Raw genomic sequence first — 26,108 nt, 5'->3', positions numbered from 1 at the left:
TAAAAAACAGGATGGCTGTATGGGTACAGAAAGTTACAAGTGTATTAGTTGTTTACCCTCATGATCATGTAGTTGACTGGAAGCTGCAGCTGCAAACATGACCTAAAAGTATCATATTGCATGTTACTGGCCCAGGACAAGATCAAAATATTAAGTATTGTTTCTATACAATGTGTATTGCTTCCCACCATCATAATGTCAATAAAGTATTAAGTTGAACCACTGTAAACCTGGGACCACATTACCTACCTTGACCCTTGGGATTATTATCTTTATACCATAGCTAAGGATACTGAGGCTCAGAGAAATTAATTAGTCTCTAGTCCTTTAATCTACTACAAAACTTAATCCAGTCAACTATATTTTATGTATGTCCTAAAGAAATAACTTTGTGCAAAAAAACCTGGGGACAATATAACTCTTGATTTCAGCTCAGGTCATGATCTCAAGGTCATGCGATGGAGCCCCACATTGGGCTCCATGCTGGGCATGGAGCCTAAGATTGTCCCTCTCCTTCTTCTTCCTCTGCCCCTTAAAAATTTACTTAAAGATTTAAGTAAATAAATCTTTTTTTAAAACCCAAAATAAAAAACTAGAAAAACCAATCTAAAAGCCACTGTGTTGTTTAGGGGGTTTTGGGGGATTTTTTTGTTGGTTTTTTTTTTAAGATTTTATGTATTTCTGAGAGAGAACAAGAGCAGAAGGAAGGCACAGAGGGAGAGGGAGAAGCAGGCTTTCCACTGAGCACAGAGCCCAATGTGGGACTTGATCCCAGGACCCTGAGATCATGACCTGAGGCAAAGGCAGATGCTTAACTGACTGAGCCACTCAGGCACCCCAAGCCACTGTGTTAATAGTAGACCATGTTGCTAAGGCAGAATGGCCTAAAACCTCCGGAATAAATATTTAGAGAAATAGAAGTTTAGGTCTAGGTCTCATTCGAAGATGACAATCAAGGAAAGAAATCAGTCATGTACAGTTAAGGGATTCCTATTACCAAAACTTTAACCCCTATTTTAACAAAAATAGTGTAACTATAAGCTCTTAAAAACTAAAAGTGGCTTTAGGGATTATTTCAGCAATAACAAGACAGGGAAAAGGTGGAAACCGGACTACTTGGCCATTCTAAAAAGAGAGGGATTTGGGCAGCCCGTGTGGCTCAGTGGTTTAGTGCCGCCTTCGGCCCAGGGCATGATCCTGGAGACCCGGGATTGAGTCCCACATCGGGCTCCCTGCATGGAGCCTGCTTTTCCCTCTGCCTCTCTCCCTCTCCTCTCTGTGTTTCTCATGAATAAATAAATAAAATCTTAAAAAAAAAAAAAAAGAAGAGGGATTTAAAGGAAGGAAATCAGGTAGTGGTCCCTAAACTCCTCTCCACTGTAAAGAGAGTTACATATCTGAAGCTTTCAGTGGGAAAAGAAAAGTTAATCTGTGGTGAAATAGTTCTGGGCATGTAATTTCTAATTTTATCTGGTAGGAAGCCAATTTTCCTACTCCTTCCTACAAAATTAGCAAGTTTCCTTATAGAGTTTTATTAAGAAAACTATCACACTTAAAAAAAAAAAACTAAAACCTAACCATTCTTATATGAATTTGTCAATATAATTTAGTGTGCTATTTTCTTGTTTGAAGAATTGTCACCACTTGCTAATTTTTCTTTGATCTGTTTAACCCAAAACACAAAAGAAAGCAGAACAAGGGCCCCTGGCTGCCATGGGCAGAAGAGCATGTAATCCTAGACGTTGGGGTTGTGGGTTCAAGCCCCATGTTGGGTATAGAGATTACTAAACAAACAAACAAACAAACAAAAACTTAAAAAAAAAAAGCAAAACAACAAAAAAACCTTTTGGTCAACATGAAGGCTTTTTCTCTAATTTGATCCATACCTTTGAATAAATAGGAAGTTTTTTACAGTCTTTCTGTGAATCAACAGTAGGAAATGACAGTGAGGTACAGTCAATTTTATTACAGCTCTGAAGTTTGAAGTCTGAGACATCAGAAACTGCATCCTTTAAATTAAGCGGTGCCTGCTGTCTCTGCTTTGGCAACTGATTAACAATTGGAGAATTGTCCTTGGACTGCAGTGAAGACCCAGAAGGCACTATATTCAAACAATGGTCCTGCTGTTTGCTCTTATTAACAGTGCTTGGGTTAACAATATTGGATTCTCTTTTATCATTTACAGTGTTTTCCTCTTCGCTTGAATCATCTGGTAAAATAATTCTAGATAATTTCTTTTTTGAACGTGCACAATTTTGTCTCATCTCCATTTGTTTTAGCTTTACTGCACGTCGGGTTTTATATTTTTTGCTCCCACTTGCAAAGCAATCTTCAGTTATTATGTTAAAATCAACACACACTTCTTCCTCACTTGATTGGCTTTTGTAAGACTCATCTTCATCAACACAAAAACTGTCTTCTAAGTAGGTTTCATCTTGCTCAGGAATCTATAGTAAAAATACCAGTTAGTACATTATAAATTCCTTTCATGAAATCAGTATGTATTTAACATATTCTTTTAAGTACATGAGATCTTTATGAATATTTCGCTTATCAATTCAGTCACTTGTGCTCAACTAACAGATACTATTCTTTATAGAAGAAAACAAGGAGACTGGGATTAAAAAAAAGAATGATTTACCCTCTAGAAATTTACAGCCCATTGTAGGTAGCCAGAAAAATAAACAATAATTTATAAACAATGTGGATGAGTGCTACATAACAAATACAATGGAAATATAGAGATATGAATGACCATATTACTGGCTGAATATTGGCAATTTATAAACAAAGACTAATGTGAAAATATCCATAAATGAAAAGTAATCTATAATTTTCAGAATATAACATCTTTATAAAAAAATATTTTTCGGGATGCCTGGATGGCTCAGTGGTTGAGCGTTAGGTCATGATCCCAGGGTCTGGGGATGGAGTCCCGCATCAGGCTCCCCAGAGGGAGCCTGCTTCTCCCTCTGCCTATGTCTCTCCCTCTCTCTCTCTCTGGCTCTCATGAATAAATAAATAAAATCTTAAAAGAATAATAATTTTCAAGGGAAATAAGAGCACAAATAAGAATTAAAAATTCAACACTTATGAGAAGTTCTATTCATTTTTAAACTTTCTTCTAATTAGAAAAAAATCCAATTAATATATTCTAATAGGCTCAACTTGAAGAAAGGATAATTTGATCAAATTAGGAATAAAAAGGATGCTGAGAATTCATATAGTCCACTTTCCTGACTCGGAGCGGAAATTACCCCAAATAGCTCTGACAGTCCAGTTTTAGAAACAACGTAGGTTTCATTTACAGGAACAGATTTCAACATTATCATCAGGAAATTCTCCACTATATTTCTATAGTTCATACCTGTGAGAAAATATTTATGTTGGTATGTTTCTTATGGACCATTTTATACCGATTGCTCATCAATGGACTGTGCAAAGATTTCATGTAAATAGCTCTCATTTCAGAATCTGTGTAAAGATAAAGAATTTCAAGTAGCAAAATTATTTAAATGAAACCTAGTAAAGTATTTAACTTTGACCTATTCCAAATTCATGTAATTCAAACCTTGTGGAATTATTTTACACAAAAAATATTTAATATGTGTTGAAACAAGTCTAAAAACAAACAAACAAAAAAAGTAAAGTTAGCTTTTGAAATCAGACCATCTAGTTGGATGATTACGAAAATTTATTTAAGCTCTTTGACTTAGCTATCTCTCCTCTGAAAATGAGCATTAAGACAGTGCCTTTTCATAAAAATAAATGTATATGAAGAACTTGAGGAATATAACTTATTTATAAAAAATAATGAATAGAACACAAGAAATCCAGGCAAAAAAAAAGAAACATATGCTTAAAAATATCAGAAGGCATAGCAAATAGTAAGTATGTTTCATAATTTTCAATTAAGCAAAAACTGGGAAACACAGGAGTTTTTTGTCTGCCTTTTTTATTTAAGGTTTTAATCAAAAATCAATTTTATTTTTGTCTCCCATTTTCCCTTACGTATTTTGGAGTGATTAACTTAAGGTTATGTTCAGAGATAACATTGCTAATTTCATGACCATAGCGCTTGGCACCAGGTGCATAATTTTCTATTTCCCTTATCTCCATTCCATAGCATAGCTATCGAATACTAGATATCTACCTGATTACCTATCCACTTCTTATTCATGCTAAATCCCTATACACTTAGTGACACCTTTACTTCTAGTTTCTTAGGAAAACTCAGAATCAAGGAGCTTTCAGAGAATTTTTGTTTGTTTCACAGATTTTTTTTTTTTTTGGTATAATGTACATACAGTAAAATTCATCCTCCTTTACGGTACAGTTCCATCTTGACAAATCATTATAACAAACAATAACCTATTTGCTGTACCTATAGTTTTACCTCTCCCCAAATGTCATATAAATGAAAAACCAAAAAAAACTTTGAAATCCTACATATTTCAAATATACTCTGTCTAAAATGGGAGTTTCAGGGGCACCTGGCTGGCTCAATCAGAAGAGTATGCAACTCTTAATCTTGGAGTCATGAATTTGAGCCCCATGTTGGGTACAGAGTTCACCAAAGAAAATTAAAAACTTTAAAAAAAACTTTTTTAAATAAAATAAATGGAGTTGCTGATCTCCCTATTCTCCACCTTAAGGGCTCCACCTGCAGTCTGCCCAGTATCAGACAGCAACAACTATGTCCTTTCTGTTGCTCAAACCCACTGACTCCTCTTTTTCTCTCAAATCCATCAGAAAATCCTGTCTGCTATACATATCCAGAATCCAATCTTTCTCACCCTTGCACTGCTACCACCTTGGTAACCACCACTAGCATTCCTTAGATTACTGCAATCACCTTCTAAATAGTCTCTTCTCCCACCTTTGTTCCCCTGAAGGCCATTCTTGACACCAAAGCTAGAGAGATACTACTGCAATAAGTCAGACCAGCAGCTGGCTACTCATTACTTCTCTGCTCTCGCTTCCTACCACTCCGCTTCTCCATCATTCAATTCCAGTCACAGTGCTGTTCCGTAAACATGCTAGGCACACTCCAGCCTCAGGACATGTCAAGTGGTTGTTAACACCAGTCAACATGTTTGCACCAACATTCCCCACCAGATTATACTGTAAACCTCCAAAAGTCACCCCGTTAATGAACATCAAGAGCATAATACTAAGAATCCTTATTCGACAAATCATATCAGTATCAAGGACATAGTACCAAGAATTTAAGTCTCGAAGAACTTTTAAAGTAGAGCTTGGGAAAATTTGCTGTTTTAAATCACATCAGAGAGTACAAGAGCAGAATAAATGGCAAGATCTGTGAAAGATGAGAACACTGAGAAGCCCACTGGAATCTTTCCCATTTCTATCACAGCCAATCTGAATCATCTGCAATTAATATGTTGTACAGTAAGATCTGCTCAGGCATTGTTTGTGTCTCACCTGCTGTTAACAATCAGCAATGCTCAATTCCTCATCTCCTTCAAGTCTTTGATCAAATGTCACCTTCTCAATGAGGTCTGCCCCTAATTATCTTATTTATAATTATAGCTTGTCCATTATTAAAACCCAGAGCCCCTGTCACTCCAAATCCTCATCTTACTCATTTTTTTCATTTTTCTGTAAATTGTTCATTTCATACTCAATAACTTAGTAATTATGTTACACAAAATCACTTTGTCTCTTTCCATTCTTTGTCTCCATTCATATGTAAGCTTCATAAGGGCAGGGATTTTTGTCTACTTTGTTCACTGATACAGCTTTCCGAAGACCCTTACATACTACCAGCACACGGTAGTGAGTAAATACTTGTTAAATGAACATTTGACACTGAGCCAGCCTGTTCATTCTGGTGAGAAGTGATCAAACTAGCAGAAGCTTATAAACAATCACGTCCAAAAGAAAAAGCAAATATTACAGACTTTGAATGAAAGTGACCAAATATTTCACACATACCAAATTTACTTCCTTTTAAAGCCAAAGTTTTTTAAAACGACTAAAATATTTAAATATAAACACCTTAAAAGCACTGAAAATTAAAAGAAAAAGCATCATTATATCAATTACCATTTATTGCCTGTGAAAGTTGAGTTTCATCATTTAAGAAGTCAAGTAATGAGGAGTCTTGTTCATTTTCTGACTCATCATTTTCATCTGACGAAACATACTCTGCCTCTTGTTGGGAAAGTTCTGCTTCATCATCTAAAAACTTCCTACCTGCAAGCTGTGACAAATTAGAAAACATGGAGACACCCTTAAAAAAATCATTTATTTTTTTAAATAATTGGAAATACTTCTGTAAAATAAATTTTTTGCCAATGCTTTTATGACAAAAAAGAAAAAAACTACAAGAAGAAATGACAAAGTAGCACACCTATTTAAAATTTCTGATAATTCTACTAGGGGTAACATATACCACAAGTCAGCTTGTTAGCTTATTGAATGTTTCTTATTCATAAGCATAAAGTCTCTCGAGTCTTCTCGCTAATTAATTTTGCCAGAAAGAATATGGCACCACAAAAAGACTCTTCAGAAAAAAAAATGTGCTGAGAATTCTTTAATAAGGATTTGAGTACTGCATAGAGATAAGAAAAACAATATAAACTGTAAAAGTAAATATTCTGAAACTCCAGATTTGTTTCTGTATTTTGAGTCTTAAATTTTCAATACATTAAAATTTCGTCATTTAGTCATTTAAAATAACAATACTGAAAGAGTTTCAAAACACAAAAAAGAAATAAAACTATCATATGTTGTGATTTAAAAAAAAACTTTTTTTAAATTCCAGTAAAACAAGTAAAATTAGGGTCAAAATTTTTTAATTTTTATATTTTTTCTATGAAGAAATTATAGTGAGATATGTACTATGTAAAATCTAATTTTTCATTTATATATACAATAGTATATATTAATATATATACAGTATATATTTACATATATTCAAATAAGAAAATGAAAAAGGTTTACCTTAAAGTGACTCTGCTTCTTTCGGACTTTGATGCCTCTTTTTGAATTTCTGTTATAACCTCCAAAATCTTCTAATTGTGGATGTCCTTTGTGAAAATTCTCACTTTCATCACTAGATGATAATTCTAACTATATAATTCAATAAAATTCTTGCATAAGAAAATATATTCAAATTATATTTTAATGTATTTCTCATATGTTATTACTTTTATTTTCAATTTCTTTCTAAATAGTTGACCTAACATTATTTTGTTAGAAAAATAAAATACCCTCACAACTCAAGAGCCATGTTAAAAACACATAATACTTAAGAATTTAAAAGTCAGGGGTGCTAGGGTGGCTCAGCTGGTTAAGCATCTGCCTTCAGCTCAGGTCATGACCTCAGGGTCCTAGGATGGAGCCCTAGGTCAGGCTCCCTGTTCAGCAGGGAGTCTATTTCTCCCTTTCCTTCTTCTGCCTCCCCATGCTCTCTCAAATAAGTAAAATCTTTAAAAAAAAATTTTTTTAAGTCAGGTGATACTTAAGTACTAAAACACTAAATTAGGTAATATAATAAATTCATTCAATTTAGTTTTACATCAAATTTATTTGATGAGCATTTGTAGTTTTAGTATAACTATCTTCTTCAGAAGATCCTAAAGGGCTTTACAAAAATTAATTAAGTCTATAAATATAGCTATCAAAATCAGTCCAGGGAGGCACCTGGGTGGCTCAGTCGATTAAACGTCTGCCTTCAGCTCAGGTCATAATCCCAAGGGTCCTGGGGTCGAGCCCTGAAGCAGGGCTCCCTGCTTAGCGGGGAGCCTGCTTCTCCCTCTCCCTCTGCCTGCCACTTTCCCAGCTTATGTGCTCGCTCTGTCAAATAAATAAATAAAATCTTAAAAAAAAAAAACACCAAATCAGTCCAAATGTACAGGAGTGCATTCAAACCAAGAAATCAGTAAAACTGTAACAGATTTTGACAATGAAGTCTATCACTTTATCTCTTACAAAATTATATAAAGCCAAAGAATAAAAAGTTCACTAAAATAATTTCAATTAACAGGAATAATTTTACTTTACTTCAGCATTATCAGTATTTTAATTCATTTATAATCAGTCAATTAGACATTCTAATTAAGGTAGCAAGTTAAAGCAATTTTTCTAGTAAAGTGTTATATAAGTAAACAAAGTGAATATGAATTGATTGCATTTTTTATTAAATTTGGAGTTTATCCTATATTGCATTAGAAAATTAAAAACCCCATGATTTCCTAATCTCATTATTTCCTACAATTACCAGCTTATAGCTGATAACAAATGAACCTCATTAGCCTACCCAAACTTCAGAATCAAATTCACCAATGCCTGCCAGACACTATCACTTCACTATTCCACAAAATCCTCAAACTCAAAACATATTCAACACTGAATATATCGTCTTTTTTTATCTTCTCTAAATTTGTGAGACATATTCCAAACAGTCCTACCCAAAAAAGAGACTCATCCTGAACTCCTTCCTTTCCTTCTTTCAAACCCATTCCATAAATAAATGAAAGAATAAAGCCTTCCAAAAACAGACCCTGATTTTCCTCCAATTTTATTTCTGGCAATCTTTGTCTTTACCATCCAATAATAAAGATGCTATTTCCCTGCTCTGTGCCATTCTTTAGGCTGCTTGCTCTGTTGGCAATGCTTTCCTCACCTGACTGCCACATATGCTTTAAGATTTAGCTGAGGTATTTATTATCTTCAAGAAACTTTCCGGGAAAAACCAAGGACAAAGCTAAGGGCTTATCATTTTTTATCATTTAACTTATTAAAAAATTATATTGAAATTATCTGTTTACTTATCTGTCTCTTTTAGATTGTAGGTGACTTAACACAGTACCAGGATATAATATTTATAGTAGTATCCCCAGCATCTTACACAGTTGATATGGAGTTGACATTTAGTGAAGTGCTGAAGCATACTTACTAAAGCAGGAGTAATTTTTAAAGAAGTATACATTGGAAATAGAAATTCCAATCACATAGAATTTACTACCTATTCTTGTGTTAAGCATATATGTGTTAGATTAAATATACCTACATTCACCTATACACATATTTTTCTTGTAATATTTACTCCAAAAGAATTTGAATTACTATACATTATCTATTATCTACTTACTCTGTTTGGAGGAACTCTGCGCTTTTTTACAGCCTGAAGTGGGGAATCAACTTCACTATTTTTCTGATCCTACACAAAGTAGATAATAGATAAAGGTTAAAAAAAAAATAGACTTAAGGTGGGGAGAAAAAAAACTTTACATGATCACATTATTGTGATTATTGAATGACTCACCTCAGGGGATTCTAAAACATTTCCTTTTGTTTTTTTAATTTTTCTGTGGCAAATCTCATCATCTTCACTTTCATTGCTTGTTAACTGTTCATCTATAATTTATTAAAAATGAATCGGGTCAATAGATTTGCTTATCCAATCACAACTATTTTATTGATGGGTACATTATTTAAAAAGAGTTTTTCAGAAGTTTGGCCAAAAAATTAGCATGAGACAAAAATAAAACAGTGCCAGTGAGGAAATTAAGAAATGATAACTTTTGCTAATAACCACATATTTGACTCAGATTCAATTTTACAAATTAGCTAAAGTAAGTAAAGTAGTCCAGGAGAGTGCAAAGTCTAATTTTATTAGTCAATGGTTCCAGAATTCATTTATATAATCTACTACCACTCTCTGCCCTTTGTGTGTTATTTTCACTCTCGTTGAAGGAGTGAAAGAAATGAAAATGCAAGCTACAAAACAATATCTGAAAAGATTCTTTTTTATATATGTACATACATATGTCTACATATATGTTTGTACACAAGTATGAGATAAAAATTGGTAAGATATTCCCCAAAATGTTGTAACTAGAATACATTCAAGGAGGTAATGCTAAAAACCAACATCTGATGTATAAAATCAAATATTTCAAATTTTCAGGTACTTTAACAAACCTCAATCTCTGTACTTTCATAAAATTCGGATTACAGACACCTTCCATGTCTTTAGGAAACCTTCTATAAGAGCCCTGTGGTTGTTTCAAGGTATTTTCATAAATTCTTTGATACACCTCCCTTCAAAAACTGATCATAATTCCTCTCCCCTTGAGTATAGGCCATATTTAGTCACTTGTTTCTTTTCTTTTTTTTTAAGATTTTATTTATTTATTTATTTATTTATTTATTTATTTATTCATGAGAGACACAGAGAAAGAGCCAGAGACACAGAGGGAGAAGCAGGCTCCCTGCAGGGAGCCGATGCAGTACTCGATCCCTGGACTGGGAACACTCCTGAAGCCAAAGGCAGACGCTCAACCACTGAGCCCCCCGGCATCCCAGTCACTTGTTTCTACCAAAAGAATATAATGGAAGTGAAGGTGGGTTATTTCAGAGTCTAGATCATAAAGGTTATTGAAGTCTATCCTTGCTCTCTGTCTTCCATTACTCACTTTGGAGGAAGTCAAATGCTATACTATAAAGACATAAGCTATCCTATAATGAGGCCCACATGAGAAGAAACCATGGCCACTTACTACCAGCAACAGGATCCTCCTTCAAGCCTTGAGATTAACTCCAGCCCTGGTCAAAATCTTGACTGCAACTTCATGAAATACCCTGAGTCAGAACAACACTACTAAGCCATTCTCAAATTCTTAGTCCCCAGAAACTGTGAAACAATGCATCTGTTATTTTAAGGCATTAAGCTTTGGGGATAATTTGTTGTACAGCAATAGATAAATAATACAGATTTTGGTACCCAGAGATAGGGAATTGCTATACCAGATTGTGGAAGTAGCTTTAGAACTAGAAAGTGGGCAGAAGCTGAAAGGACTGTTGAAGAGAGTTTTAATGAACGCTTGAAGAGCCTCAAAGGAATTGTTTATGGGAACAATCTGTAGGAAGATTAATGGCCATTGAGGAGGCTATGAATGGAGGCTTAAAGAAAAGTATGGAAATCTTACTAGAAATCAGAGGAATCAAAATCCTTTATGTAGTGCCAGAAAGCTTATCAACATCGCAGTAACATAAGAAGTAGGATAGGTATCTAATGAATGAAGGTGATCTAGCTAAAGAGATTTCTAGACAAAATGTTTATCTTCTTCTGCTTCTTTCTGCTAAAATAAAATGCAAGAGAGATAAATCAAAGAAAGAATTATTAAACATTTAAACAGTTGAGATGTATTAGTTTTGAAAATTCCCAGCTTCTCCAGTTGGCAAACAATATTAAATTAAGAAATCTTCCAGGCAAAGATCTAAATATTCTAAGGTGTCTTTCACAGATCCTCTTAAACAACAGGGCTTCCAAGAAGATTAAGGAACTATCTCCAGACATCTTAGAAGGAGCCCAAAGAAGAGAAGGAGCTATTCCAAAGGATTTATGAGCATGACTAGTATCTAATGGAATGAACCCCAATAAAATTGAGAGGGATGCCTGGGTAGCTCAGCGGTTGAGCTGCTGCTTTTCGCTCAGGGCATGATCCCAGTCCAGGGATTGAGTCCCGCATCAAGCTCCCTGCATGGAGCCTGCTTCTCCCTCTGTCGGTGTCTCTGCCTCTCTCTCTATGTCTCTCAGGAATAAATAAAATCTTTAAAAAAAAATTCAGAAGAGATGCACAAAGATTTACAAGAATTATATGGAAGAAACACAGCCAGCTACAACTACAGAAAGGGGCAAAGACAGACAATATCAAATGAAAAGAGGCCTTTAAAAATCCCCAGAAGAGGCATTTGGGTGGCTTAGTGGTTGAACATCTGCCTTTGGCTCAGGTCATGATACCGGGGTCCTGGTCCTCCCCAGGGGAGCCTGCTTCTCCTTCTGCCTATCTCTCTGGCTCTCTGTGTGTGTCTCTCATGAATAAATAACTAAAATCTTTAAAAAATAATAAAAAAAATAAAAATCCCCATAAAATAAAAATCCCCAAATTTTTACTAAAATGAATCCGCTGAGGAAATTCTGCTTCATGTTATGAAAAAGGACCAAGCCTCCAAAAGATGAAGCCAAGAACCATGGACGGTTATATCTAGGCTTTGAGTCCTCATCAAGGAACTTCCAATTTCTGCTCTGCTGCATTTTAGAATTTCTATGGACAGAGATTCCTGTGTGTCTCCCCTCACCACCACCACCCCATTTTTTAACAAGCCATCTTGGAAACAGATTTTCCATGCCCAGTCAAGTCTTCAGGTGACTGCAACCCCAGGTGAAATCTTCCTATAACCTGATGAGAAATCCTCAACCAGAACTACCTAGTTAAGCAACTCTCCAATTCGTAAACTACAGATAAATGCTATTTTAAGTCTCAGTAAGTTTGGGGTAGTAATTTTTTACGCAATAAATAACACAAAATCACACAATAAATTTCTCCTTATACTCTGTGCCAAAAAAAAAAAAAAAAAAAAAACCTACCCAAATAAACTTAAATCCTTTTTACAGATGAGCACTGTATAATCAACCAGTTTTGTTTGTTTTCATTACCTTCTAAGGAATTTAGAGTTAAATGCAAGGCTCAGGGGAATCCCTGGGTGGCTCAGCAGTTTGGCACCTGCCTTCGGGCCAGGGTGTGATCCTGGAGTCCCAGGATCGAGTCCCACATCAGGCTCCCTGTGTGGAGCCTGCTTCTCCCTCTGCCTATGTCTCTGCCTCTCTCTCTCTCTCTCTCTCTCTCATGAATAAATAAATAATCTTTAAAAAAAAAAAAAATGCAAGGCTCAGGTATAGTAACCAACTCATGGTTTTCCCAAACCTTTCCAGGAGGTTTTCACTTTCAACTGCTTTAGTGGCACTTTAATGAACTGTTATTGTATAAATATAACACGGCAAATGATCTTAAATCTTCTATTTCAATTAGGCAAAATAAAAAAATACTAAATATGAATAAGTCATGGGAATAAAAACTACAGCACAGGGAATATATAGTCAATGCTATATAAATAGAGTTGTATGGTGACAGATGGTAGTTATTACTCCTGAGCATAGTAAAGAAATGTTGTGTCATTAGGTTGTATATCTGAAATTAATGGAACATTGTATATCAACTATACTCAAAAAAATACTAAATATTCCCTAATAATTATATATTCATAATTATATTGCCCATGGTTAGTAGTTAAGTATAATGCTAGAAGTTTTAATGCAAATCTGACAAAAGATGGAAAAATGATCTCGCCCATGAACAGACTTAATATAAAGATGTTAAAGCAAATATTGGAGCCTCAGCTCATGGGTAACATAAACTTAGTAAAACATATTTCCTGAACTTACTTTCAATAAGATTTTTATCTTAAATAAAACATTCATAAATCATGTCTTTGATACCAAAGAGAATAGCATTATAAAAAGACTTACAGAGCAAACTAATTTTATCCTACAACTACTCTTTTACTTAACCATAAGGAATAAAATTAATAAATGGCCTGATATAATAATCTATACATAGAGTTGAGTCCTATCGCAGTACTTAAGGATACTTAAGTCATTTTAATACCAAACACCTAGCACTACATTTTCTAGTTTTTCTGTAATTGTGTAGAATTAGATCATAGAAATCAAGAGATTCCTCTGGAACTTCTGTGATCTTGTCTCAATCCTCCAAATAGTCTTGCTTCTCAACTTTTTTTTTCCCCAACTATTTTGCTATGTAAATCTTCAACTTTGTACTATTCCCTCCAAATCTTACACTTCCCTTTTTCCCATTGTTTTATTTATAACATCCAAATTCCCTATTATTTTCAACATATTCAAATTGTAAATATTCCTGAAGAGCCAAAATTAAAATCTACATTAAAAATTCTACATTTCCAAAAAAAAAAAAAAAAAAAAAATTCTACATTTCCAATCTCATGCAATTCAAAATTCTGTCATCTTCTGAAGCTCCTAAATATCCACTACCTTTTTTATTTGGTAGTTATTTACACATTTTACTGGTATCTTTTTAAATGTATATGTCACACAATTGTTTAGGTTTTACAGTTAAGGGCCAAGGACAAATTGATATTTTAGTGTCTAGCATACTTTTCCCATGGTATGCATGCTAAAAATATATGTAGATAAATATTTTATCAGTAAGCATCAACTAAAGAAATGCATAATACATCAATTATCCAATTCAATACACCAAATACGGAGACATAACATTCTGAAAAATTACAGAAGCTTATTTAGAGTAATTATTCCAGAAAGATTTAGGTGTTTTATTAAGATGGAATCTTACCTTTAGCAGGATGATAGGACTGAAGAAAATTGATTTCTTCCCTGCTTTTAGCCTTTTCTACATGAAGTCCTGAGTCAACAAAAGTTGAATTCAATGTTTCTTTGAAACTCTGTAGATCTACTTTTCCTTTATTAGAATCTGGTGTCCTAGGCACTTCCTTTCTATTCTTAGAAAATGAGTTCAATGTGTTTGATTCAGAAAGTGGTGTACTCATAACTTTTTCTCCTACTGGCAAAGAAAATTGAGAATACCCTGGAGACATAAATTCTTTATTTTTTGCTGCACTCTGTGGAAAATGTGCAAAACTTGGACTCCACTTATCTTCACTTGATGGGATAGTAATAGTTCTACTTGTAAAACCAGCAACATGATCTTGTGGTATTACTGCTTGATTCGAAACATAATGTGCATCATTGGTCTCCTTAATATGTAAACACCTTCCAGAAAGATCATCTAAAAATTTATTATTTGTATCTGATGCATGTCCTAATATTTCATCATCAGAATCTGGACTACAAAATCCTAAATCAAATGTAACAGAAAATAAATCCTTAGAGCAGTCAAAAACATATTCATCATTCTTCAGTTTTTCCTTATATATCCCTCTCATATCTTCATGAGATTTCCAACTATTAGTATCACAGATAATTTGGTCTTGGAGTTGAGGATTTCTATCTAACAAAAGTTCATCAGAAATTAAGAACTGAGAGTCCAGTGCCATTTCACTTACAGCAGTTTTGCCTGACACACCTGAAGATTTATATTTATTGTTCGAGGGAGAAAGGCTCAGGTCAAACTCTGTATTAAGATCTTTGAATAGTGGTAAACTCTTATTTTGATCAGTGAACAATACTGGAAGGCCACTGTTACCCGTATCACAATTCTTTTCTTCAACTAAACACTTTGGAGGGCCTATGTTTATTTGAATATGATTGCTGGATACTAAATTTTCATTTTTATTATCTTTCTGTACTTTATCAACATAGTCATAGAAACCTGGCTCATCAGAAATCTTATCATTAGTTGCATTATAAAAGCAACTTTTTTCAGAAGGATGATTAATAAATTTAAGCGAATTCAATTCTAAATCCTGTTGAGAATTTACAGGTGAGTATGACATCAAACAAGTAGATTTATCATTTTGTAAATACTCATTGTAGGATAGGAAAGGCAAATGATCAAGTTTACAACACTCAGCAATTTCATATTCCAAATTTGAGAGTCCAGAGAGAGGTGGAGGAGAATGAGATAAAAATCTCTCTACATTAGCTAATACCTCTTTTGTTAATGAATGACAATTATAAAATTGATCATCTGTTTTAGCTATACAAAGCTCTTCCTCAAATGGAAGAAATAAGCTAGATGAACTGTATTTCTCATCAGTGAAACTGTTATAACCAGAATCTAAAAAATTTCCAGCAAATGAACTAGATTCATTTGTGAATTGACATTCCATTAATTCATGTGGCTGATTAACATTTTCATTGACAGCACATATGGCAGCAGCAACTTCATCTGTATTTGATGCTCTTTTATCATTTAGTCGGTCTACCTGAGAAATATTTTCAACAGTAGTACTGCCATCAGTATCTAAAGAATTCATAACAGTATCATTATTTTCTTTCATAGGCTGATCTTTTTTCAATTCTTTAGAGGCTTTTTTCTTTAGAGAAGCAATTTTAGCAGGTTTGACATGAGTTTGTTTAAAAATTTCAGCACATTCTTCATCAGATTCTGTCATTAAGAATGAACTGCCTTGATTTATATTCCCTAAAAATGAAGATTTCTTGTTACTAGTAAAAGTACCATTGGCAAGAGGATTATATTCATTCCTGGGAGCACTGAATGTTGAGCTAACATCTTCCATTTTTAAGTAAGATTTAAGTTCCAATTCATAGCTGCATTCTCCCTAGAAAGAAGGAAAATAAAAAAGTCACAGGAAACAAGAGCCATTATTAAAAAATGAATTTTATTTTATGTTAGAATATTTTCTAAACAGTATTACATTACTCAAATTATTTTCTTTTATAACTTAAAAATCACTCTTTTCTTAAGACTTTATTTATTTGAGAGAGAGAGTGCAAGAGTGCACATGAGGGGGGTGCAAAAGGAGAGGAGAGAGAGAATCCCAAGTACACTACATGCTGAGTGCAGAGCCTGAGGCAGGGCCCACTCACTACCCTGAGATCATGACCTGAGCTGAAACTAAGAGTTGGATGCTTAATAGACTGAGCCACCCAGGCACTCCTAACTTAAAAAAGTTATTCTAATAAACAAAATTATAAATGACACTACTCTGTAATTATCATAATTTATCTTTAGTCAGTTATTTCTGTATCCTCAGAACTTAATATATGAAAGACCCATGATAACTATTTGCAGAAAGAACAAATTTAATAAATAATAAAATATTATTATAGGGGTACCTGGGTGGCTTAGTTGGTTGAGCATCCAACTCTTGGTTTTGGCTAGCCCGGCATCAGGCTCTACACTCAAGTGAGAGACTGCTTCTCCTTTCCCTCTTCCTCTGCCCCTCCCCCCAAGTCTCACTCACTCACTCTCTCAAATAAATAACTCTTCAAAAACAAAAAGATTATATGCACTGTTCTTCACTTCTAACATTTAATTGAGCAATTATTCTAACTTTTTTTTTAAGATTTTATTTATTTATTCATGAGAGACAGAGAGAGAGAGAGAGAGAGAGAGAGGCAGAGACACAGGTAGAGGGAGAAGCAGGCTCCATGCAGGGAGCCCAATGTGGGACTTGATCCCAGGTCTCCAGGATCAGGCCCTGGGCTGAAGGCAGGCGCTAAACTGCTGAGCCACCCAAGGATCCCCTATTCTAACTTCCTAAAAATAGATATTAAGTAATTAATATATATAAATGAAAACCAAACAAATATGTTAAATTTACCCTCTTGATAAAGGTAAACTAAGAACAACTTTTAGAACATCTGAAATAAGTATATCTATATATCCATCAGGCCATAAACTGGAATATACTATTTTTAACAAATTTCCCAACCAAGAATTCTTAAGGTAAATTTCTTTTTTTTTTAAGATTTATTTATTTATTTGAGAGAGAGTGAGTACGCACTCGCACATGCATAAGCATAGCGGGGGTGGGGAGGGAGGCAGAGGGAGAGTCTTAAGCAGACCCCATGCCACATTCAGAGCCTGAAGCAGAGTTGATCTCATGACCCTGAAATCACGACCTGAGCTAAAACTAAGAGTCAGATGCTTAACCAATGGCACCACCCAGATGCCCTTGAAAGTCTTACAGTAAATTTCTAAATTTTTCTTATCTCTAAATCTAAAGTCCCAGGGAATCCCTGGGTGGCTCAGTGGCTTAGTGCCTGCCTTTGGCCCAGGGTGTGATCCTGGAGCCCCGGGATCAAGTACCACATCGGGTTCCCTGCATGGAGCCTGCTTCTCCCTCTGCCTGTGTCTCTGCCTCTCTCTCTCTCTGTCTGTCTCTCTCTCTGTGCCTCTCATTGATAAATAAAATATAAATAAATAAATAAATAAATAAATAATAGATAGATAGATAGATAGATAGATAGACAAATAGATAGATAAATAAATCTAAAGTCCTCCCGAAGTCTGACATATCTTCCTCTCTTCTCCCTAAGAGGCTACTTTAGTCAGTATTCCTCTACTATTCAGAGACTTAAGTAGTAATGAATACAATAAGTATTAATTTCCATAGGTTTTTCTGGGATCTACAACTATTTATATATATTTATGAAAAATAGGTAATAATAAAAATGGCAGCTACAATCTACTGAGTGTGCCAGTTACTAATCTAAATGCTCTACACATATTAAGTCACTTAATTCTTGCAAAAATCCTATGAAGAAAGTATTATCATTGTTCCTATTTTACAGATGAAACTGAGGCCCTAAGAGGTTTAGTAACTTACAGATACATGATTAGTAAGAGGGAGACCTGGGATTCTAACCACACATTTTAGATTTCATACTCACAGAAGGTTCATCATTCTGATTCTCTCAGGGAAGAATAATCAAGAAACTGCTCAAAGAATCAATAATTTTCTAAACTATCATCAGGATACAAGAGACATACCAAATGACCTATGTGATGGAAAATATTTCAATAAATAGCAATCTAATGAGAATCCTAAATTAGCTTTACTAATAGTTTGTAAAAAGTATATTAAAATTTATTTTGGTTTATCTATGTCGACAGTTGATATTCTTCTAATTAAGTCTACTTTGTCACCTAAGGCAGAAAACTTGTTCCCTATTGAGATCACAAGGAACGTTTTTAAAAAAATAAAATATTCTAACTATAATTATTTCTATTAAATACTTGTTTCTTATAATAATGACTTCAAATTAAGAAGAATAGGGGCATCCGGATGGCTCAGTTAAGTGATCAGCTCTTGATTTGACTCAGGTTGTGATCTCAGAGTTGTGGGATTGAGCCAACACCAGGCTCTGCACTCCTGGGGGGTCTGCTTGAGATTCTCTCTCTCTCTCTCTCTCTATTTTCCCTTTGCCCCTCTCCCCAGTGAAGCACACACTCTCTCTCTCAAATAAATGAATAAGTCATTAAAAAATTAAGAATACCAAATTTTCTAGTTTCACCATCATACCAGCAAAAGAAAGTTACAATAAAACTCTACCTCTTCATGTCTCATTCCTTCTATCATTTGCATAATACTTATAAAATGGTGGCATCGATCTGAATGGTCAACTTGATACGTAGGAAAAGGATGATCCTGCCACACTCTCCATTCAGAAAGAGAGAGTTGATGAATTCCAATGGTTGGTTCTTCATTCTTGATTAATGATTTTAAAAATAATAGAAATGATAAATATACATACTCAGATTCCATAAACTGATTAAAAAAACAATACACAGATAATAAGCCTAACATAAATAATCTGAATTTGGGTATTTTCAACTAAAATCTCAGGAAAATAAAGAAAATAATTTTATAAAGTACAAAAATGACCTTTGAAATATATTTTGAAAGTAACTATCATTTGAATTGTATTTGGTTATATTCCAATTTATATAGTTCCATGTTAAGAGCAAAGATTTAAGAAAATGTGTGGTTTCAAAAGTACTATTTTGCTAGATTTATATCCTATATTCTAATAAGGACACATTCATAACCTCTCAGTGATAAAGATTCCAATTTTTTCATGCTGCCATTCCTTACTTTCCCTGGTAATAAAAAATATATATAAAATCTAAATAGCCATATTTCAAGCCCTATAAATCTTCTAAGAGGAATCTTTCCTGAGGTTGTTTCCCCAGCTCTCTAGGCATGCATATAACCTTTGACAATTCTCTTGCCTTTTATTAAGTTCACCAATAATTTGTTCATAAGTCAAATAACAACACCCAATATAAAGTTCTATACAGTTTCAAAGAAAAAGTTTGTACAAAGACGCTCATGACAGTATAATTTTACATTAGTAACACTGAAAAGAATTCCAAAACATAACAGGAAAATAGTCAAACAAACCATGGTATACTGCAGAGTAACATAATAATCATGTAAATTATGCCTATATGGAAATGCTCATACAGTAGAAAGTAATAGAAAAAAAGCAAACATTATGCATTACAGTCAAGTAAAAATATATACACAATAAAGAATATAAGAAGAAAATTAAAAGTTCTACAAACTTAGACTTTACTATTCTTTTTAAACTGTTTACATTCTTAATTTTTTAAGCAAACTGACATTCTGATCATGAACATTCTCTCTACTCCCAAAGCTATTGCATAAACCCTATAAGGAGTTATCTGAAAACATGTTCAACTTACTGGTGTGTTTTCTTCATTTTCTAAAGATAAAAACTGAACTTGAGGCAATGTTATTTCCTTAATTTCATCAGTGTCTCTTAACCTATAACGTCTGTTCCATAATTTAAATTCTTCTGCTGATAAGAACCAATCTTTCTTTGAATTACTTTGCTTCATTCCTAGAAGTTGAAAGTAATTGAAAAGAAGTTTAAAAAAATCTACTAAGCAAACACAATACATACAACACCAACTTAAACTCTCCATCTGTTTATATCTATTCATCTTTGCTAAACCACTGATTCTATTCCTTAAAACTAGTATTCTTCACATAATCATTCACTTCCTGCTTCTATATATCTTCTAAATTTTTCTCACATCTTTGAAAGTAATAGTATAGCCTCCTGTTCAGGTGATCACCTTCCATATTGACTTCATTAATATAACAGAGCCAGGTAGCTAGGCTCTCAATCCTGGTTTCTTTTGGACTCTCTCCATGCTGTGTCTAAGACTTGGCACAAAAGTCAAAAAACTTACTATGAAAACTGGATGATACCATCATTTTTATCTGAAAGACTATCTGAAACTTGGATGGGGTGGGGAAGATGTCAAGACTAAAAAGGGGTTTTAACTTAAATCTTAAATGGCTGGGGAGAGAAGGCAGATAGAGATAGAGAGAAAAGCCCTACTACTTTAAAAACTAACAAGAATCGGGGATCCCTGAGTGGCTCAGTGGTTCAACGCCTGCCTTTGGCCCAGAGCACGATCCTGGAGTCCCGGGATCAAGTCCCACGTCTGGCTCCCGGCATGGAGCCTGCTTCTCTCTCCTCCTGTGTCTCTCCCTCTCTCTCTCTTTCTAGGTTTACCATAAATAAATAAATAAATAAATAAATAAATAGATAGATAGATAGATAGATAGACAGATAGATAGAATAAAATGTTGAGCATATTAAAAAAAACTAACAAGAATCTAAACAAAACAAAACAATAATATACTTTTTTTTATAAAAAGTATACTAAGTTAAACCCTTTCTGACTTCCATAATCTCAATTCAGGAAAATAATCATCAAACTGAAAAAGGATAAACAGTGTAAAGTAGGAACTCTGGTCCCATACAGATGAAGGCAAGAAAAAAAAAAATCAGAGACTACTGAATCAGGAAACTTCTGTCTTAGCTCTGAGTTAAGGGAAAGAACATTAACAAATTTAAGTGAATCCAAAGCAAGTGACTAGGCGGGAAAGGACCTTGAAACTTCCTGGTATGAAAACCAGTGAGACTAATAGTAAAACTTGAGAGGTATTGTGTTCAAATATATAAAGAACTGCTACATAGGTAATCAAAGGATCAAAACCATTCTTTGTATCTAAAAGATAAAACTAAATCAATGAGGAAAAGGTAGAAAGATTTTTTTTTTTTTTTTAGAAAGCATTTTTAACATAAGAAGGAACCTTCTTCTAAATAGGGCTTCTACATAGGGAATAAACCTTTATAATGAAATACAACTTCCATTAACAGATACTCAAGTTGAGGCTGGATATGCATTTAACAAGAATGCTAAATGCAGACCAAAACCACAATGAAACATTATGACGTACCTGTTAGGATGCCTCCTATCAAAAAAGTTAAAACAAAATGAGTGTTGGTGAGGACACAGAGAAATTTAAATCCCTATACACTGTTGGTGTAGTAGTAGAGTGGTACAGCCATTAATAGAAAACAGCATGCAGGTTCCTCAAAAAATTAAAAAAAGAACTACCATAGGATTTCTTTGAATAAAGACAACTAAGCTAACACAAATGGCTACCTCAATTACAAGGTGATTTGGGGATGAACTATGAAAAAATATACAGCAAAAAGGTGCTATCCTCTCATTGTAGGACAGATTATATTAATCTTGAGAATATGTATGTAAAGAATCATAACTGCCTGGAGGGATGTATAGGGTTGAATTTGTGTCTTAGTATTATCTTAGTGAACTATGTTCACTGTTCACTGCATCAGTGCTTATTTGAAAGAAAAACTGTTTTCTTTCTTTGCAACACTTGGTAAAGAGGATTTTCTGGGTTGGTAGGACATTTTTCATTTTCTCAACACTGATTTTCTCACTCTGTTCTGTCATTGTCTCCTTCCCTTTGCCACAGGAATAATCTCTTATCTTTTCCAAGACCTATAACATCCTAGAATGTACCTTAAGTTTCTCAAAAAGGAAGTATATCAACATATGGCCTACTAACTAACAACAGGAAAAAAATACATAGCTTAAAAGCAAAGGTTTTTTATTTACCATTCTTATAGGAAAAGTTAGAGGACTTCCGCTGCAAGTTCCAAGGCTTCTCTGGTTCATAGGCAGCACAAGTGATAAACATTTTGTGTAATTCTGGGTTGATTCCATCAGGAACCATTCGTGGACTTCCTTGGTAAAAATGAAGAACTTGCCTGTTACCTGAAATTGCTTTATAAATACTTCTTTTGTTGGACTGACTTTGATTATAAGTCTGCAAAGACAAATGTCAAATTACATTATTTCTACAATAATCACTTAGCCATAATAAGAAGTTATTATATTTATTTGGATTTACTATAAACAGTAAATTATACTATGATCCACTTAAATACTGAGAATACCCATTACCTTGAACTTGAGGCCTTTTCAATTAACATTTGAAAATCAGTTCAAAATCTAGTATTATAAAAGCCTACCTTCATAACTATATTGCACAAAGGAAATCTTTTATTTGGAATCTTTCTATTTTTGAATAAGGTAAATATTTATATATAAGCGTAAATTGCTTTAAAAAAAATACTATTGCTATATTCCAGCTTGTTACTTCATCTCTCTATACTTCAATTTTCTTTACTGTATATAAGAAAGGCATTATCCCCCATACAGAATTAAATGAAATAATGCATCTGACGCACTTAGAACTACTGCCCAGCAGAGTAGGTACTCATTAAATGTGGGTCATTATGACTATCTTACAGATAAGAAAACTAACATCCTGGGGTGCCTGGGTGGCTCAGGCAGTTAAGTGTCTGCCTTCGGGTCAGGTCATGATCCCAGAGTCCTGGGATCGAGCCCCCACATCAGATTCCTGCTTAGAAGAAAACCTGCCTCTCCCTCTCCTGCTCCCTCTGCTTGTGCTCTCTCTTTCTGTCAAATAAATAAATAGAATCTTGAAAGGTAAATGCTTAACCAACTGAGCCACCCAGCACCCCGCTGGCACATATTATTCTTGGTTGGTTGGTTGGTTGGTTGGTTGGTTGATTGATTGGTTTAAGCAATTCTTTAAAGTGTAAAAACCATTCTCAGTTCACTGTATTAATAAATAAAAGAAAAAACTAAACTAAAAACAAAACACAGGTCTTAGAAGCACAGGGAAATAGTAAAACAAACTAATGCGTATTGATTTTGGTAGTTAGGTGTCTCTAAATTAATACTGAAGTACAGTATTTTATATGGATAAAAATGACAAAACTGAACCCAGTTAAAAATTCTCCTAATTACAAGAAAAGAATACTCTGAATCTATTACAAAGTGGGGACAAAACATCAACCAAAATCTACAGATTGTTAGGACTTTTTTTTTTTTTTTAGATTTTATTTATTTATTCACGAGAAACCGAGACAGGCAGACATAGGCAGAGGGAGAAGCAGACTCCTCATGAGGAGCCTGATGTGGGATTTGATCGCAGGGCCCTGGGATCACAACCTGAGCCAAAGGCGGACTCTCAACCACTGAGCCACCCAGGTGCCTGACTGTTTGGACTTTGAATGTTAAGAGATTGCTATTTATCTTAAGCTATATTTCCCAAATTTTAATTATCAAATTCTGTTTCTATAAGTCTACTTACACGTTCTTCTCGTCCTTCAGCAAGGATAACAACAATTCTGCCTTTACGTTTGCGGCCAGTTCTGCCCATTCGTTGTACAAGACGAATTGGGCTCTTCTGGGCATCAAAACATATTATAAGATCAACTTCTCCTATATCCAAACCTTCTTCACCAACACAAGTAGAAACCAATGTATTATAACCACCACTACGAAACTGTTTCACAACCTAAAATAAAAATGATATAAAAATAAACAGATACAAATGTTAGAGACTTGTAGATCAAAGCACATTTTTCCCACTCACCCCAAAATGGTGAAATCAGATTACAAATCAGAATCTAGGATGCTGGGCAGCCCGGGTGGCTTAGTAGCTTAGCACTGCCTTCAGCCCAGGGCCTGATCCTGGAGACCCAGGATCAAGTCCCACATCAGGCTCCCTGCATGGAGCCTGCTTCTCTCTCTGCCTGTGTCTCTGCCTCTCTCTCTCTCTCTCTCTCTCTGTGTGTGTGTGTGTGTGTCATGAATAAATAAATAAAATCTTAAAAAAAAAAAAAAAGAATCTAGGATGCTATGGAATAGGAAAAGAAGTGACAAAATGGCGATATAAACCAAAACAGACCATAGTAAAATGCAAAGGACAGTCCTAATGTCTTTGCTTTCATAATCACTGTGATGCCAAAAAGGTTTCCTAAATTTACACATAAATGAGAAACCCCAAATATTATTTAGTGTCACTAAAGGGCTATGGGCAGGTAAACGGACCAGAGCAATTACTGCTTATCATATCCTAGACCTAAATTTATTGTTAGGTCTATCTGAAGTAAAAATTTTATTACTCCTAAAATTTTTATCTAACCTTTTATACTGCCATTCCAAAAAAGGATAGCAGAATATGCCACCCCAAAATATGACTGTGGGAGATTAGGACACACTGCCCCAAAATATGCTACTTTGATATATTGGTTATTTTGAACTATGTATACAAGTGAAAAACAGCAAAAGCAGAGAAAGACTTCCTCTCCCATTATCTGTCCAAAAACAGGAGGAATTCAATTGTCATAAATCCCTTTCCTCGGATTTTCATCAACCAGAAAAAACGGACTCATCACAGGACCCTAAAAGTCATCCCTACAACCAGACAAACTTGGTCACAAACTGTCACACTTCCCATCTATTCTTCTAAGAACTCATTCATCTTTCCCAAAAATCAATTACTCTCTCTCCTAAGAACTAAGAAGCCTACGTTCCTCCTCTTTTTTCTCTACTACTATGGTATTTAATTCTGAATTCTAAGCCACCATAGGAAGTTACTCCTTTTTCCCTGCATATCTTCCATGTATAACATAAGGTATACATGTTAACAAACTTCAAGATTTATATATTCCACTGTTTAACATCTCTACTTGATGTTTAAAACAATGCTATTCAAAGTGTAATTCACGAATTATTTATAACTGGTGTGGTTCAAACTGTTTATTAGCCAACAACAGCATAAGTACAAAAATTAAGAGTAGATATTTAGAAACTTGGTAGAGTAATATTATATTTGCTGGCTTTAGTAATAAAAAACTTGGCCGTAAAAAAAAAAAAAAAAAAACTTGGCCGTGAACATTGTTTTCATTAATTTTACTTTTTTAAATAATTCATTATTGTTGTATTGTTCAAAAGTATCTGTGTGACATAAGAGGAAGTAAACTAGTCCTCTATCAATTTTCATAGTCAGGAAAACACTAATTTCATAGGCATGCCAAAGTTAACTCATCCAGAACCAAGCTCCTGATATTTCTCTCCAAACCCTGCTTTTCTTTCAATCTATCTTCATTAATAGCAGCTCTTTTCAGTTTTTGTAGGCCAAATTCCTGGAGTCATCCTTCACATTCCTCAGTCTCATACCCCACTATAATCTATCAATAAATTCCTTCAGCTTCACCTTCAAAATATATCCAGAATCCAACCATTTCTCACAATTTTCCCTGCTACCACTCTAGTCTAAGCCACCATCTTCTTTAGATTGGTATTATAAGACTTCCAATTGGTCTTCCTGTTTCCACCCTTAGTCGCCTAAACTTTATTAAGATAGCAACTGTGCGATTCTTTTAAAATATGAACCAGGTCATGCCCCTCCTCTGTTTCAAACTCTCCAAGGGCTTCTTTTCCCATCCCACTTATAATACAAGCTAAAGTTATTAAAATGGAAACAGCTCATTTACATCACTGGACAGATCATCTAAACAGAAAAATAAATAAGGAAGTGGCTTTGAATGACACATGAGATCAGATGGAATT

The 26,108-nt window shown here is 34.3% G+C and overlaps 1 protein-coding gene across 1 annotated transcript in view; it reads right to left on the bottom strand.

The window, feature by feature from the left end:
* FANCM (FA complementation group M) overlaps positions 1 to 26,108 on the bottom strand; it is a 67,206-nt gene that overhangs the window by 9,494 nt on the left and 31,604 nt on the right. Inside the window, exons 10-20 of the mRNA XM_072838448.1 lie at positions 23,842 to 24,048; positions 22,275 to 22,485; positions 20,013 to 20,170; positions 18,856 to 19,011; positions 14,208 to 16,116; positions 9,296 to 9,387; positions 9,122 to 9,190; positions 6,970 to 7,098; positions 6,070 to 6,226; positions 3,368 to 3,474; positions 1,887 to 2,447 (exon numbers count right to left, since the gene is read on the bottom strand). Coding sequence (XP_072694549.1) covers positions 1,887 to 2,447; positions 3,368 to 3,474; positions 6,070 to 6,226; positions 6,970 to 7,098; positions 9,122 to 9,190; positions 9,296 to 9,387; positions 14,208 to 16,116; positions 18,856 to 19,011; positions 20,013 to 20,170; positions 22,275 to 22,485; positions 23,842 to 24,048 — 3,756 coding nt within the window. The remainder of the gene's footprint in view (positions 1 to 1,886; positions 2,448 to 3,367; positions 3,475 to 6,069; positions 6,227 to 6,969; positions 7,099 to 9,121; positions 9,191 to 9,295; positions 9,388 to 14,207; positions 16,117 to 18,855; positions 19,012 to 20,012; positions 20,171 to 22,274; positions 22,486 to 23,841; positions 24,049 to 26,108) is intronic.

This window comes from Canis lupus, chromosome 9, assembly GCF_048164855.1.
Source record: "Canis lupus baileyi chromosome 9, mCanLup2.hap1, whole genome shotgun sequence".
NCBI classification, from domain to species: Eukaryota; Metazoa; Chordata; class Mammalia; order Carnivora; family Canidae; genus Canis; species Canis lupus.
This window is presented reverse-complemented; position numbering and strand designations above follow the sequence as displayed.